This window comes from Psammomys obesus, unplaced genomic scaffold, assembly GCF_907164565.1.
Source record: "Psammomys obesus unplaced genomic scaffold, mPsaObe1.curated_primary_1811, whole genome shotgun sequence".
Classification (NCBI taxonomy): Eukaryota; Metazoa; Chordata; class Mammalia; order Rodentia; family Muridae; genus Psammomys; species Psammomys obesus.
This window is the reverse complement of record NW_026596201.1, coordinates 552,938-568,781: the sequence shown is the minus strand read 5'-3', so window position 1 is coordinate 568,781 and position 15,844 is coordinate 552,938. Positions and strand designations below refer to the sequence as shown.

The window sequence follows — 15,844 nt, the reverse complement described above, 5'->3', positions numbered from 1 at the left end:
TTTTGATAAATTGTGGGTTTTCTGTAAAAGTCTGTACATATTCTTTAAAAAAATTCCTTAATGAGAGATGATAATTTCAGTTATCTGTGGGTATAAACACCAATAATAAAATACAATCAGAAATTGTATGGTTTAGTAAAATGGTGGCTGTAGTTTCTCCTCCAATATCCATGAATTAATTAGTCCCAGGTAGTTGCATAGGTTTTCAGTACTAGGCATGATTTACCAATTGTTGAATGGACTTTAAGTTCAATCAGAGTATGTATGTCATTATTCCACCCTTAATGGTTTCATGTATGTTGGTCATTGCTTTGGTTCATAGGAATTATAATTGTAAATGATTGTTTTTAATTATGTATTTATTTTTATTTTATGTACATTGGTGTTCTGCCTGCTTATATGTGTGTGTGAGGGTGTTAGATCTCCTGGATTGGGAGTTAGAGAGTTGTGAGCTGCCATGTGGGTGCTGGGAATTGAACCCAGGTCATTTGGAAGAGCAATCAGTGCTCTTAACCACTGAACTATCTCTCCAGCTCCCTGGAAATGATTATTGATTCCACTCCTCATATGGAAGCTCGTATGGGGCCTTCTGGTACCATGAAAGGTAGTCCTCAGAGAGTGCATATTGAGGCCACTTGAGTCTTCCAGGTCCTTTTTCCAAAGTGCAATAGTGACTTACCTTCTTCTAACTCTGAGTTACACCCAAGGGAAACAACAGTAACTTACAGTATAAAGAGAATTTTCTATTCACTTATAAGTGAGTATATACCGTGCATGTCTTTTTGGGTTTGGGTTCCTCAATCAGGATGATATTTTCTATAGTTCCATTTATTCATCTGCATTTCTTGATATCTTTGTTTTTAATAGCTGAGTAGTATTCCATTGTGTACATGTACCACATTTTGTTTATTTATTTTTATTTTTTTGGTTAGGGGACATTTAGGTTGTTTCCAGTTTTTGGCTTTTATGATTAAAGCTTCTATGAACACAGTTGAGCAAGTGTCCTTGTGGTGGGGTGGAGATTCTTTTGGGTATATTCCCATGAGTGGTATAGCTGAGTCCTGAAGTAGAACTCTTCTCAGTTTTCTAAGAAAGCACAATATTTATTTCATTGTACAAGTTTCATTGTACAGATTGTCATTGTACAAGTTTGCACTCCCTACCAGCAATAGAAGAGTATTCCCCTTTCTCAACAACAACCTTTACAACATGTGCTGTTACTCAGTTTTTGATCTTAGCCATTCTGAAGGCTGCAAGATGGAATCTCAGAGTTGTTTTGATTTGCATTCACATGATGACTAAGGATATTGAATATTTCTTTAAGTGTTTCATAGCCATTAGAGATTCCTCTGTTGAAAAATCTCTGTTTAGTTCTGTACCCCATATTTAATTGTATATTTGGTTTGTTGGTTTTTTTTTTTTTTTTCATTTCATTATATATTGTATATATTAGCCTTCTTTTGGATCCGTAGGGATGGTGAAAATTTTTTCTCATTCTCTTAGCTACTGTTTAGTCCCACTGACAGTGTCCTTTGCCTTGTAGAAGCTTTTCAGTTTCATGAGGTTCCATTTATTAATTGTTCCATTTATTAATTAATTGGTTGCATGAATTGCACTGGTGGACCCACAGAACAGGGGCTTCAATTTTGAGAATGTTGTCTCAAGGATTCCCTATGTTGCCCACAGTGGGAGTGTGGATGGGAGGGATCTTATGCTTAGCTAATAGCATTCAGGGACCCTGGGTCTTGGGCTCCCAAAAGTTGGTTAACTGTAATCAAAGAGAATATTTGGTCTCAAGATTCGGCAAGATGGCGGTGCCTGGATAACTCTACTTGGAACCAGCAGCAGAGCAGGATTGGCACAGTGACCAACAGTCAGAACTCGCGGCCCTAAAACACAAGCAATTGTGTTTCCCAGGTGAAATGTACCTCACGGTGGGGGATTCAATCAGCTTTAACTCATCCAGCTAAACCACGGAAGAGATCCTGGTTCCACTAGGTGCTTGGTCGCCAGCCCAGAGCCACATGCCAGCATGCTCTGATCACTGTCCCAGACTGAACTGTGGGAACCACAACATCAGAGACTGGAATATCCAGTCGAGAGATAACCCCACGGTGCAGGAAACAATTGGGTCCGACCTTAGGTCACCCAGACATCCCCTGGAAAAGTCTTGGGGTTCCTCAGGCGCCCAGGAGCGAGCCCAGAGCCAGAGCTGGGGATCCAGGCGCCAGCACGGAGTCCTGCCTGCGTACCTGACTCACTGCCCTAGATAGAACTGTGGGCCCCAGGGCACCAGAGACTAAGTTTCTCTTTCAGGTGCAAACCCACAGGAAGGGGAACAGCTGGTCTGATCTCAGGGCACTCAGCCAATGCCACCACTCCGAAAAGGTCTTGGGAAAAATTACCCAGTTTCTGCAGACAACCAGGCACCCAATCCCCAGAAAGGCAGAAAGGCTGAGCAATGTAAGTCTGTGCCTGAGGGTTCTACTCACCATCACAGACAGAAAGGTTGTCCCCAAAGTTAAGACTGGGCTGCCCTGTCAGGAGGAAACCCCACAGAGGAGGTATCATCAGGTCCAACGCTCAGGGCACCCATCTCCAAAGTCTTTCTATTTTCATGCAGGCTCTAGGCTCTAGCCTTCTACTGCAGGCATGAGTGCTGTGATCACCCGCCATTATTGAGTACCGCTAGGGCACTGTTGCACACACCTGCATCCTCTGACCTACAAAAGCCAGAGAGCCATTACAACAGCCCTCAGATACTGCTCGGTTGGTATAAGGTGTTGGTGTTTTTTTTTTTTTTTTTTTTAATGTATACAACTTGTTCATTCAAATACTGATTTCTCCCCCACCCCACCCCCAACTTTCTGGTTTCAATCCAGATATTGCATTGTGATATTCATTTTATAAGCATCCTGTCTTAACTCTTGTGTAAACAGGACAAAATAAAGCAAATAGATACAAAGTTGTGCAATGGGAGGAGCCAGAGGACAGGAAAGAAGGGAGGAGCTATAGAGTAGGAAAGCAGTGGGAGGAGAAGGGGTGGGGAGAGCAAGGAGTGCAGAACTGGAGGAGAGATCTTAGAGGACGTGCAGCATGAACCAGACCTAAGATTTCACAAAAAGCAAGTATAATGTGGGAAATCTAAATGTTAGGAAACTGAGGGCTTGGAGGTTTAGGAGGGAGTAAATATTGCCCAGCATTGTGTTCTAGGTTAACTAAAAACCCAGTCTCTTTGTGGTGATTTGGTTAAACAGCTGCTTAAGATTAATAGCAAGGTTTATTAGAAAATAAAACAATAGTAAATATTAATAACCACCTACAACACTGCTCCAAGGATCAACCAGTTATTCCTAGCCAGACTGACAAAACTGGGAATCCCTGGTTCTTCAAGAGGGCTGTGCCCCAAAATTACACCTTAAGAGCAACAGTTATTGCCCACTAATTCAGAACAAGAAACCCAGCAGCAGGGCAACCATCACCAGGACCTCTCCTGATGAGAGGAGAGCCTTCCTGAACACCACAGTTACCACACAGGTCAATACACCTGAAGTGAACTGTGACAATTCCTGAGAAGCACCACTATACATTTGAACATACACAAAAAGCAGAGGATAACTTCAGAACCCCGCCAAGTAGATTCTCCCCACCCCAGGACCCAGCAGGCACCAGAAATTAACAGACAACACCTGAGACAGAGAGATGGGTAGAGGCCAGCGAAAAAGTAAAACCAACAAAAGGCAAAGCAATATGGCACCCCCAGAACCCAGTTTTGTCCAGGCAAGTAGCCCTTGACACCATACATAAGTGAAATTCATGAAGATGACCTTACATCTATGCTTGTGAAGAGGGTAATGGAGGAAGAAAATAAAATGTGTAAAGAATTAGGGGAAGATATAATAAAAGAGATGATGGTCATCCGTAAAGAAATACAGGAAGATACAGCCAAACTTTGGAGTTCAGAGTGTAAATGCTTGAATCACTGAAAGAAATAAAAGAAACAGAAATGTTCAAAGAAACAGCTGAAGGAATTGAAGGAAAAACAGGGAAATACAGTCACACAGGTGAAGGAAATCAACAAAACGGTTTAAGATCTGAAGATAAAATTGGAAGAATTAAAGAAAACACAAATGGAAGAAATCATGCAGAGGGAGAACCTAGGAAAGAAAACAGGAACTACAGAGGTAAGCATAACCAACAGACTCCAAGAGATGGAAGAAAGAATCTCAGGTGTGGAAGATACAATGGAAGAAATTGATGCATCCATCAAAGAAAATAATAAATCTAAAAAATTCCTAACACAAATTATTCAAGAAATCTAAGACAACATAAAAAGACAAAACCTAAGAATAATGGGAATAGAGGAAAAAGAACATTCCCTACTCCAAGGCCCAGAAAATATTTTCAACAAAATCATTGAAGAAAATTTCCCCAACTTAAAGAAGAGGCCGATAAGAATACAAGAGGCCCACAGAACACCTAATAAATTAGACCTGAAAAAAAACCCTCCCATCACATAATAATCAAAACAGTAACTATACAGAACAAAGAAAAAATGCTAAAAGCTGCAAGGGAAAAAGGCCAACTAACGTATAATGGCAAACCATCAGAATCACATCTGATATCTCAACAGAAACTATGAAAGCCAGAAGAGCCTGGAAAGATATCATGCAGACCCTAAGAGAACACCGATGTCAGCCTAGGCTACTGTACCCAGCAAAACTCTCAGTTCTCATAGATGGAGAAAACAAGATATTCAATGACAAAAACAAATTTCAACAATACCTACACACAAATCCAGCATTATAGACAAAGAATATTTGGTCTCTCCTGGTAGATTTCACTCTTCTCAGTTTCAGTACAAATCCTGATCATCTCATACTTGAACAGAAGAAGCACAGAATTCACCACAACCATAGAGCTTATACAGTGCCTGCTTTCCTTCCTCCTTGATCTCTCCTGGGATCAGGAGCATTAGCACCCCAGTCTAGGCATCAGGAACCTCATTTTGAGAATCAATGTCAATGAAAGTGAAGGCAAGGGCAGAACTGAGCCTTCTTCTAATCCATGAAGAGAAGGGCCTCCCTGGGAAACATGTGCATATGGTCCAGTGGGCAAATTGATATGGAGAGAACCAAGGGGAGGGTGGGCAGCCTATTAGATGAGGCACTGGTATAAATTGTCTTCTGTCTGTTCATGGGAAGGTGACAGTGGTGAAGCAAGGAGCACTGTAGCTCACTGCTGCCCATGCCTAGGATGTCAGCAGCATCTCAGGTCACAGGTTTGGTGAGAAGATCATTCATATCAATCTCTGATCTTCCAGCATGTGGTGCATTGATTTCCCTTAGCTTGAGTAGCAAGTGGCTATTAATATAGCAATTCACCAATCTTGAGTCTGGAACTCTTCATGAGTAGGAATGGATCATGAGGAATCTCTTTTCAGGGTCTTTCAAAGTCTGAACTTAGTGGCTGTTAGGCAAGATGTATTATTTTTTTGTTGTTGTTTCTCATCATGGTTCTTTTTATTGAAAGCTGGTATTGGAGACTACTCTAGTTTATATCATGGTCGGTCGTTCTGATTTTTTTTTTTTTTTTTTTTTTTTTTTTTTTTTTTTTTTTTTTTTTTTGTCTAATTGTATGTTATAAAGGGTCCTGTGATTTGGTCACATCCACTGAAATAACCTGCCACTCTAGAGGTCCTCCTTTGTAATATAGCTGCTGAATCCCTTTAGAGACATGCATTTTGCTGCTTAGCCACACACATTGGGTTAGTGTAGTGACTGCAGAGTCAGGAATATTTGGGTCAGCAAACTGAGAGTTCTTTCTACATAAACTCAGAATGAGTTTCCAAAGACTTTTCCTGCACCAATGCATTTCTGAAACTGGGAAGTTGTCGGGAGCCGCTCCCGCCATTACAAGATGGCGCCGGCTTCCTGCTTCCTGGTTCTTCTTGCCAGCATTTTCGGCTTCTTGCCTGCGCCGCCCTGCAGTTTACGCATGCGCAGCTTTATGCTAATGAGGGTTTAGGCTGCACTCCAATTGCCAGCCATATGCTTATGAAGACTTGAACAGAGCACCAATTACAGACGGACAGGTCGCGCTGCTGGCTATTTAAGCAGAGCACAACCCGGGGTTTGGGTCCTTCACCATCTGCAAGAAAGAGCTGTACAATAAACTTGCTGCTGAAGAAATGCTCGGTTGTCGCGTCGTCCTTATAGGCAAAGGCCGCGCGCGACAGGAAGTATTCAGAACTGACATTTAAAATTTTTATTTGAAATTTTCATGCATGTATATATTGGATTTTAAGCATTTCACTCCCATTACCTTTAAAGTTCCTCCACTATATCCTGGTGAATAAGTCTTCCCCAAACCATTGCTTTTTCATGTTGCTGTTCTTTATTTTTTCTTCTGATTATTTCCTGGAATTTGGGCTACATTCTTTAAGAAAATGATTCCTTACTCCCTTCTTTTCATTTCTTACTTATTCATTGATGTTCAGAGAAGGATAAGGCCACATTGGCCCCTTCCCCTTGCATGAGAAAATGGTGTTGGGTCAAGTCTGGTGCAAATTGCTACTGTGGCAGTTTGCACATGAGGGCAACAGAGAAGTTGTTCCCACAAGGCCCTGTCTGACAGCCCTTGTTCACAGTGTCTGGTCAATATGTGCATTGTCTATTCTCCATGAAAGTCCCTGAGATTTGGGATGGAGACATTTCCTTTAGGATATCTACTCCACAGTCACATGTTCTCTGTACTTTGACCAATTGTGAGCCTCAGTCTTAACCACTTTCTACTGTAAAAAGAGACTTTTAGGATGCATGCTAAGAATAGCATGATTCTATGCACTTAATATAAGAACACTGGAAGCAGGTTGATGCCATGTCCATTCAGAAAACAAAAAAATAAACAAACAAACAAATGAACTATCGTAAGTTTTTCCTTGTCCCCAATGACTACTCACACACAGTTTCTTGAACCGGTTTGCATTTCTGGTCCTTAACATTAATAACATTCTGTACGTTTCATATAATGATGGGAAAACCATTCTAAAAGTTCATCTGTAGTCTCCTCCTCAGTGTGTCAGCCTGCCATACCCTCCCCCCTTTAGAGCTCAGCCTGTCAACCAGTGTCTGAAGCAGCAGGCTTCCTAACTCCACACAGAAATGATAACAGTCTCCACATTTTCTCCTACTCTGTATGTCAACACAACCTTGACTAAAATGAATCTAGTGATAACACTTACTCAATTTGACCATTCTCTCACAAGTTCTCATTGCACTTAGCATTAACCTCAAAATTCCTGAGAGATTTCCCAAATCAGGCAGTCTCAGTCATATGTTGGCCTCTATGCACAGGCTATTTAACTTCTTCCACAGCATGAGCTTTCCCAGGCTCTTTTCATTTAATATCTTCTGCTTTAAATGAACTCAGGGTCCCATGCATGGCTAATGGAATCTTCTTTGTACTTTTAAACTGCCAAATCTCTTATGTGAGGTCTGCTCTCAAGTAGCTGCTTCTGAAGAAAGCATTCCTATCCCCTTATTTCTGTTGCACACCCCACCAGCTCATTCAATTTTCATCTCATTTTCTATCATCTTAGTTTTTTGTTTGTTTTTTTTGTTTGTTTGTTTCTTTCTTTCTTTTGTTTTTGTCTGACTGAAAATACTAACTACTCTTTCATCAATGATAAGGGATTGGAAATTTACTTGTTAACTTCATTTAAATGACAACTTAAATCCATGTTAATAAAACTCTATACAATGGTGGACAGAAGAGTGTGTACATATAAATATAAATAATATAAAGATAAAGATATATTTGAGATGGTGTCTAGTTGTGTTTCTGTGTCAAATAATTTATTTATCATAGGTTGCTGGCATATGCCAGTTTTTCTTCTGGCAACATCCCCAATTCTCAGATTTTAGGCACTCATCACCGAACTGGGCAGAGGTGTCACTCTAAAAATAGCATAATGTGGCAAGTTAAGTCCATAATGGTATAGGAGTAGTATCTAGGAACATGGATATGAATGCAGCCAAAACATTTTTTTTTTGTCACATGCCTCACCACAAACAGCTATCCCGCTACAAAACCTAATGAGACTGGAAGTGATTTTTACTTATGGCCCCATGTGTACACTACAAGTTATGGGATTCTAGATACACTATTAATTGCGTGCATAAATTATAACATTCTAACAGAGCTTGCAGCTAACATAATTTCCACTGGTTACTTCTAGAAGGAGCTATGAACTTTAGGCTTCTTCTGGGGGACACTACAGAACAGTAGTTTGTGGAGGAAACTGGTGAAAATAGAGATCCTCCCTGGCCATGTCTGCAGCATACAGGGTAAACATCAGCTGCAAAAATCCTACACAGCTCTCACAACCAGCAATTTAGCCTGATTCCACCAAAAGCAGAGAAAGGCTACTCATTTGTTCACTTGGATAATTCCCAAGCATCTTGAGTGCTCCTGGATCTAGGACAGAATTCAGTTTCAGCACCATCAGAATTCAGAATGAAGAGGTACCAGTTTGTTACTGTGAAAGGTGTTACAGTGTCCTCCTCAGTGCATTAGGCTACAATACAGACACCTTTAGAGTTCAGTGTGAAAACCAGTATCTGAATCAGAAAACGTTTTATCTCTACACAGTCTGGTAAGCAATCTCCTCTCTGTCCAAGGTTCAATGAGCCTTGCTGTACTCAAGTAGTCTTGAAAGTCTAGGAGAGCATCCAAGGGCCAATGTCTTAATCTTTCATGGGATGTACTACTTTGAGTCAATATTAAATTAATTATTATCCATTTCTTTTGTTTATCTTGATAGTATGATTTTAAATGTGGATTTGACACAAAATATTCTCATTATTAGGGCTGTGTTCATTAGCATAATAATGAATTTATAAACAATTTAAAAATATTCATTTCATGCTAGTATCCATACTCTTTAAAAACGGTAGTCTCTAAATTCCAGTAATGTCCTCATTTTTCTTTATGATATATTTTCTTGTGAAATTACTTATTGAGAAATATTAACTATGTATAAAATTTGTTTGTGTTTCAGTTATTTGGTGAAACTGAATGTACTCACAGTAACAATGAGAAATTATGTAACATAAATGTACACTTGATGTGGCAGGAATACATCAAATTTGTGGCAGACACTGAATAAGGAAACAATGAAACTGAAAATATTCACCTGTCTAAATTCCACAGTCTCCATGTATTCTGCACACAGAGAGAACACAAATGGGCAGCAGCAGAACCTTACAGAGCATCTGCCTATTACCCCGCTTCTTATTCTGTACTTGTTGAAATATTAACTGTATTATCATATACTCATTACACATAATACTGGATTTTATAAAAGAAAACTTCTTTCAAGATTATATTACATAACCATATGTATACCCAGTACTGATGAGATTTTATGTCAAATTGACACAAACTAAAATTATCTGAGAGGGACAACCCTCATTTGAGAAAATGCCTTAATACTACTGAGCACTGGGCAAGTTGCAGGGAATTTTCTTAATTAGTAATCGATGGGGGAGGATGCAGTCCATTGTAGGTGATGCAGCCATTCATGGTGACCCTGGGTCCTGCAACAGAGCAACCTGAGTAAGCCATGAGGAAGAATGCAGTAAACAGCACTCCTCTGTGGCCTCTGCTCAGTTCTGCCTCTGGGTTTCTTCTCTGTTTGATTCCAAGGACCTGACTTTCCTCAGTGATAGACTGTTACCTGGAAGTGTAAAGAGAATAAATTTTCCCATCTTTTTAAGTTGTTTTTGTAAAGGATGCTTTATCAAAGTAATAGTAATCACAAATAAGACACATCCTTTACCCTTTCTCTCTGTTCCATGTTTTATTTAATAAAATTTCCTTCCCTTATTGAGTTCCCCTTCTATAAACCTACTACAGTTGTGTTCATGTTTATATATTCATGTTTAAATTATAAGAATTATAAATCATAGGGTACATGTAATATTCTCCCTATTTGCTCTCAAATGTAGAGACCTGGATATCTCACTCAGTACCATAGAAGTACAGTTGTTTGTTGATAGACTCCACATTCGAGGATTTTATCTCATACTTATGAGTAAATATAATATTTAAAAAATGGGAAACTTAAGGCCCAATGTAAGCGATATGCTAACTAACGCCATCTATACAGTTTCTAAAAATAAACTGAACAACTTCTTTTGAAGGCCACAGATATAGAGGTGTATGACAGCATTATAGACCAGATACAATTAATCATGTACTGTGTGTGTCTTTATACAGGTTTAATATCCTCTTTACAGACTCCCCCTTATCATTAGTTATTTTTCTATTGTTGTGATAAACAACATGACCAAAGCCACTATAAAGAATGATATCACTGGGGCTTTCAGAGAATCAGAATCCATGATATTAGAATGAAGGTAGCAGGCAGCAGTCCTAGTAGTAGCTGGAGCCCAACTCAAGCTCACAATTTCAAATCTATGTAAGTAAATAAATATGTATGTATGTATGAATGCATGTATGCATGCACATATGTATGTGTAGCATGTGTGTGCCATTACTGAAATTACAGATATCTGAGAATCATCAAACAACAGCTTGGAATTAAATCAGAGTCTTTTACAAGAGAAATAACTATTCTTAACCATTGACCTGACACTCTACCCTTAAACCTTTCTGTTTTAATATTTATCCTCTTTTATCTTCTCCATTCCCTTTCCTCTCACATTTACTATCCCTCCCCAATCCAGCTTTCCCTCTCCTTCTTTCAATCCTCTCCTTTCTTTCCTTTTTTCACCCCATCTTCCCCATTCCCATTCATTCTTTCCTTTCATCTCTTTCCCTGATGTTTCTTTCTTCTGTTGTTGATCAGAATGTTTATTATTTCCTTAGGATTGTTATCAAAAGTTTTTCTAGTATTATTTCTGTGAAACTCACTTGGTCTAATGATTTTTGTTTTTTAATAGAAGACTGTCATAAGTGCATCCCAGTATTTGCAGTTTAAGAGCTCTAAGTTGGTCCTTGAGCTTTTATCTTGACCCTCCCCCCCCACAGTGATTGTTACTTGCTTTGATGATAGTTTTCACTGTAGATTTAACCTGGATACTCTCATACCACAGAACCTTGGCTATTTCCTTTTTTATTTGATGGCTACTTTGCATAGGTGCCTACAATCCAGCCCAGCTTCTCATATTTTATACACCAGGCCTTTGCAATGAGAACTGAAAAGCATCAGACAAGCAGTGGCACGAAGATGGAGTCACAGAGCCAGGTCTTCATATTCCTGCTCCTCTGGATGTCTGGTGAGACTTTAAGAATACTGGAATATCATCAAACTAATTCTCTTGTAGAGAAACAGCTAATTACTATTGGAATGCAACAGTATGCATGTAATGCCGTTAGAAAAGGCATTTATCCCAACATTTGTATCAGAATTCTTTTTGTGTATATGTGTATACTCATTGTCTATTTCTGATTGCAGGTGCTGAGGGGAACATTGTGATGACCCAGTCTCCTGAATTCATGTCCACATCTGTAGGAGACAGGATCACCCTAACCTGCAAATCCAGTCGGAATGTGTATAAAGGTGTAGCTTGGTACCAACAGAAATCAGGGCAGCCTCCGAAACTGGTAATCTATGGTGCATCCAATCGGCAAACTGGGGTTCCTGATCGCTTCACAGGCAGTGGATCTGGGACAGATTTCACTCTCAGCATTAGCAGTGTGCAGGCTGAAGACCTGGCAGTTTATTACTGTCAGCAGGGTTACAGCTATCCTCCCACAGTGCTTCAGCCTCCAACACAAACCTCCTTGAGAGTCTCACCAGCTGCCTGTACCACACACAGCCCTGGCCCTGCACACTTCCCCTTTCTGCCTGAGATCTGCTATACGTGACTAATTGATGAAATGTTCAGCAGAAAATTAATAAAGAGGTGGCCTCCATTCTTGTATAGTTTTGGCAATACAGAGGCATATGGATAAAAAGTAAGAAGCTACATTAAGAAATTTAGAAGTTGGGGTGTTGCACTGAGAGGATACAGTACAAGCAAGAAGCATCACTGAACTTTGCAGTGTCATGTTGGCTTTAGACATCTTTATGTTATACGCTCAAGATATGATGAATCTATATAAATTAGGACAGAGTTTAAATTATTTACAAAGACTACATCATCATGAGATTATCAGTTTAGATTAAGAATCCTCAAGCTTTAGTTAATGAAATATTTCAAGAAAATTGTCCATTTCGTTTAGATTTTCAAATTTTGTGGTGTATAGGCTTTTGAAGTAAGACCTAATGACTCTTTGAATTTCCTCGGTGTCTGTCGTTATGTCCCCTTTTCTGTTCATGACTTTGCTGATTTGAGTATTTTTTCTCTGCCTTTTAGTCAGTTTGGCTAAGGGACTGTCTATTTTGTTGATTTTCTCAAAGACTCAGCTCTTGGTTTCACTGATTCTTTGAATTGTTTTCTTTGTTTCTAACTCAGTGATTTCAGGTGTGAGTTTGCTTATTTCCACCAGTATACTCCTCTTTGGTTTGTCTGCTCCTTTATTTTTCCTAGGGCATTTAGGTGTGCAGTTAAGGTGCTTGTATGAAATATGTCAAACTTCTTTTTGGAGGCATTTAGCGCTATGAACTTTCTTCTTAGCACTGCTTTCATTGTGTCCCATAACTTTTGGTATGTTGTGCTTTCATTTGCATTGAATGTTAGGAAGTCTTTAATTTCTTTTTTTTTTTTTTTCATTTCTTCCCTCAGCAAGCTGTTAAGTAGAGAATTGTTCAATTTCCATGTGTATATAGGATTTTTGTTATTTCTGTTGTTATTGTGGTCTAGTTTTATGCTGTGGTGGTTTGATAATTTACAAGGAATTATTTCGATCTTCTTGTATCTATAGAGTCTTACATTGTGCCTGAATATATGATCAATTTTTAAGAAGGTTCCATGATGTGATGAAAAGAAGGTCTTTTGAGTTTGGGTACAAAGTTCTGTAGACATCGATTACGTCCATTTGATTTAGAACATCTGTAAGTGTTATTATTTCCCTATTTAGCTTCTGTCTAGATGAACTCTCCTTTGGTGAGAGTGGAGTATTGAAGTCTCCCACTATTAAGGTGTTGGGATCAATGTGTGATTTAAGCTTTAATAATGTTTCATTTACAAATGCAAGTGCTCTTGTATTTAGGGCATAGATGTTCATGATTGAGATGTCCTCCTGGTGGATTTTTCCTTTGATGAGAATGAAGTGCCCCTCCTCATCTTTTTCGATAAATTTTGTTTGAAATTCTATCTTATTAGATATTAATGTAGCTACTTCAGGTTGTTTAATGGATCCATTTGATTGAAAAAACATTTTTTCCAGCCCCTTACTCTGAGATGTTTCTGTTGTTTTTCTTGAAGAAGTGTGTTTCTTGAATACAGTAGAATGCTGGATCCTGTTTCTGCAAGCATTCTGTTATTCTGTGTCTTTTTATTGGAGAGTTGAGGCCCTTGATGTTGATAGATAATAGTGACCAAAGAGTGTTAGTTTTATTGTGGCGTTGGTGATGTCACTGTGTTTTAATGCTTTTTTCCTTTTAATTTTTTGTTATGAAGTTATCTATATCCTCTGTTTTCTTGGGTGTAGTTGATTTCGTTGGATTGGAGGTTTCCTTCTAGTATCTCCTGTAGGGCTGGGTTTCTGTGTAGATATTGTTTAAGTTTAGTTTTGTCATAGAATATATTCTTTTCTTCAGCTATGTTGATTAAAATCTTTGCTGTGTATAGTAGTCTGGGTTGTCATCTGTGGTCTCTTAGACTCTGCATTACATCTGCCCAGGCCCTTATGTCTTTCATAGTTTCTATTAAGAAGTCTGGTATGATTCTGATAGGTCTACTTTCATATGATACTTGGCCTTTTTCCCTTGCTGATTTTAATATTTTTTGATTGTTCTGTAGGTTTAGTGTTTTGAGTATGATGTGACGTGAAGAGATTCTTTTTTGGTCTAGTCTATTTGGTGTTCTCTTGGCTTCTTGTGAGTTAATGGACATCTCCTTAAGTTAGGAAAATTCTCTTCTAGGATTTTCTTGAGAATGTTTTCTGGATTTTGGCTCCAGGAATCTCTTTTTTTCTTTTGTTATTAGTTACATTTTATTAACTCTGTATCACAGCTGTATCCTGCTCCCTCATTCCCTCCCAATCCCACCCTCTCTCTCTCTCATCTTCGATATACTGCTAGGTAAAGTCTTTCAGGGGCCCTCTGTGGTAGGCTCCTGTCCTGTTGCTTGTTTTCTCCTACGTCCAATGCACATCTGATGTCTTTCTAAGTGAGGATTGATCATCTAACCCAGGTCCTCTTTCTTGTTTATCTTCTTTAGGTGTATAGATTACATTATGTTTATCATATCTTATAGGTATATATAAGTGAGTATATATATGCCATGTATGTCTTTCTCCTTCTGGGATACCTCACTCAGAATGATCTTTTCTAGATCCCACCAGTTGCCTGCAAATTTCATGATTTCTTCGTTTTTGATTGCTGAGTAGTATTCCATGGTGTAAAAATATCACAATTTATGTATCCATTCCTCCGTTGATGGACATCTAGATTGTTTCCATTTTCTGCCTATTACAAATAAAGCTGCTACAAACATGGTTGAGTAAATGTCCTTGTTGTGTACTTGAGTGAATTTTGCGTATATGCCTAGGTGTGGTATAGCTGGTTCTTGAGGAAGCACTATTCCTAACGGTCTGAGAAAGCGCCTGATTGACTTCCAAATTGGTTGTACCAGTTTACATTCCCACCAGCAATGGAAGAGGGTTCCCCTTTCTCCACAACCTCTCCAGCATGTATTATTATTTGAGTTTTTGATCAGAGCCCTTCTGATGGTTGTAAGGTGAAATCTCAGGATCATTTTGATTTGCATCTCCCTGATGGCTAAGGATGTTGAGCATCTCTTTAAGTGTTTCTCTGCCATTCGATATTCTTCTACAGTGAATTCTCTGTTTAGCTCTCTACCCCATTTTTTAATTGTATTACTTGATTTCTTGATTTTAACTTCTTTAGTTCTTTATATGTTCTGGATAACAGCCCTCTGTCAGATATAGGGTTGTTTCCCAGTCTGTAGGCTGTTGTTTTGTTCTGACGACAGTGTCTTTTGCTTTACAGAAGGGTTTCATTTTCATGAAGTCCCATTTATTGATTGTTGCCCTGAGAGCCTGTGCTGTTGGTGTTTTGTTCAGGAAGTTGTCTCCTGTGCCAATGTGTTCTAGGCTCTTCCCCAATTTTCTTCTAACTGATTTAGAGTATCTGGTTTTATGTTGAAATCTTTTATCCACTTCTACTTTAGTTTTATACAGGGTGATAAACATGGATCTATTTTCATTTTTCTGAATGTAGTCATATAGTTGGACCAGCACCATTTGTTGAAGATGCTTTCTTTTTTTCCATTGAATGGTTTTGGGATCTTTGTCAAAAATCAAGTATTCATAGTTGTTTTTGTTTATTTCTGGGTCTTCTAATCGTTTCCATTGAACCTCTTTTCTGTTTCTATGACAATACCATGCAGTTTTTATTACTATTGCTCTGTATTACAGCTTGAGATCGGGGATGGAGGTACCTCCGGTTGATCTGTTGTTGTACAGTATTGTGTTGGAGATTCTGGGTTTTTTTGTCTCTCCATATGAAGTTGGGAATCTTTCTTTCAAGGTCTGTAAAGAATTGAGTTGGTATTTTGATGGGAATTAAATTGAATCTGTGTATTGCTTTTGGCAGGATGGTCATTTCACAATGTTAATCCTACCAATCCATGAGCACGTGAGATCTTTCTGTTTTCTGATATCTTCTTCAATTTCTTTCTTCAGAGAC

At 38.8% G+C, this 15,844-nt stretch overlaps 1 gene segment (V, D, J or C); it reads left to right on the top strand.

Moving 5' to 3' along the window:
* The first annotated feature begins 11,236 nt into the window (after positions 1-11,236).
* Positions 11,237-12,594, top strand: LOC129667995 (immunoglobulin kappa chain variable 6-17-like). The segment is given in 3 exon segments: positions 11,237-11,303; positions 11,483-11,792; positions 12,561-12,594. Coding segments are annotated over 3 exon segments (393 nt in total).
* The last annotated feature ends 3,250 nt before the right edge of the window (positions 12,595-15,844 follow it).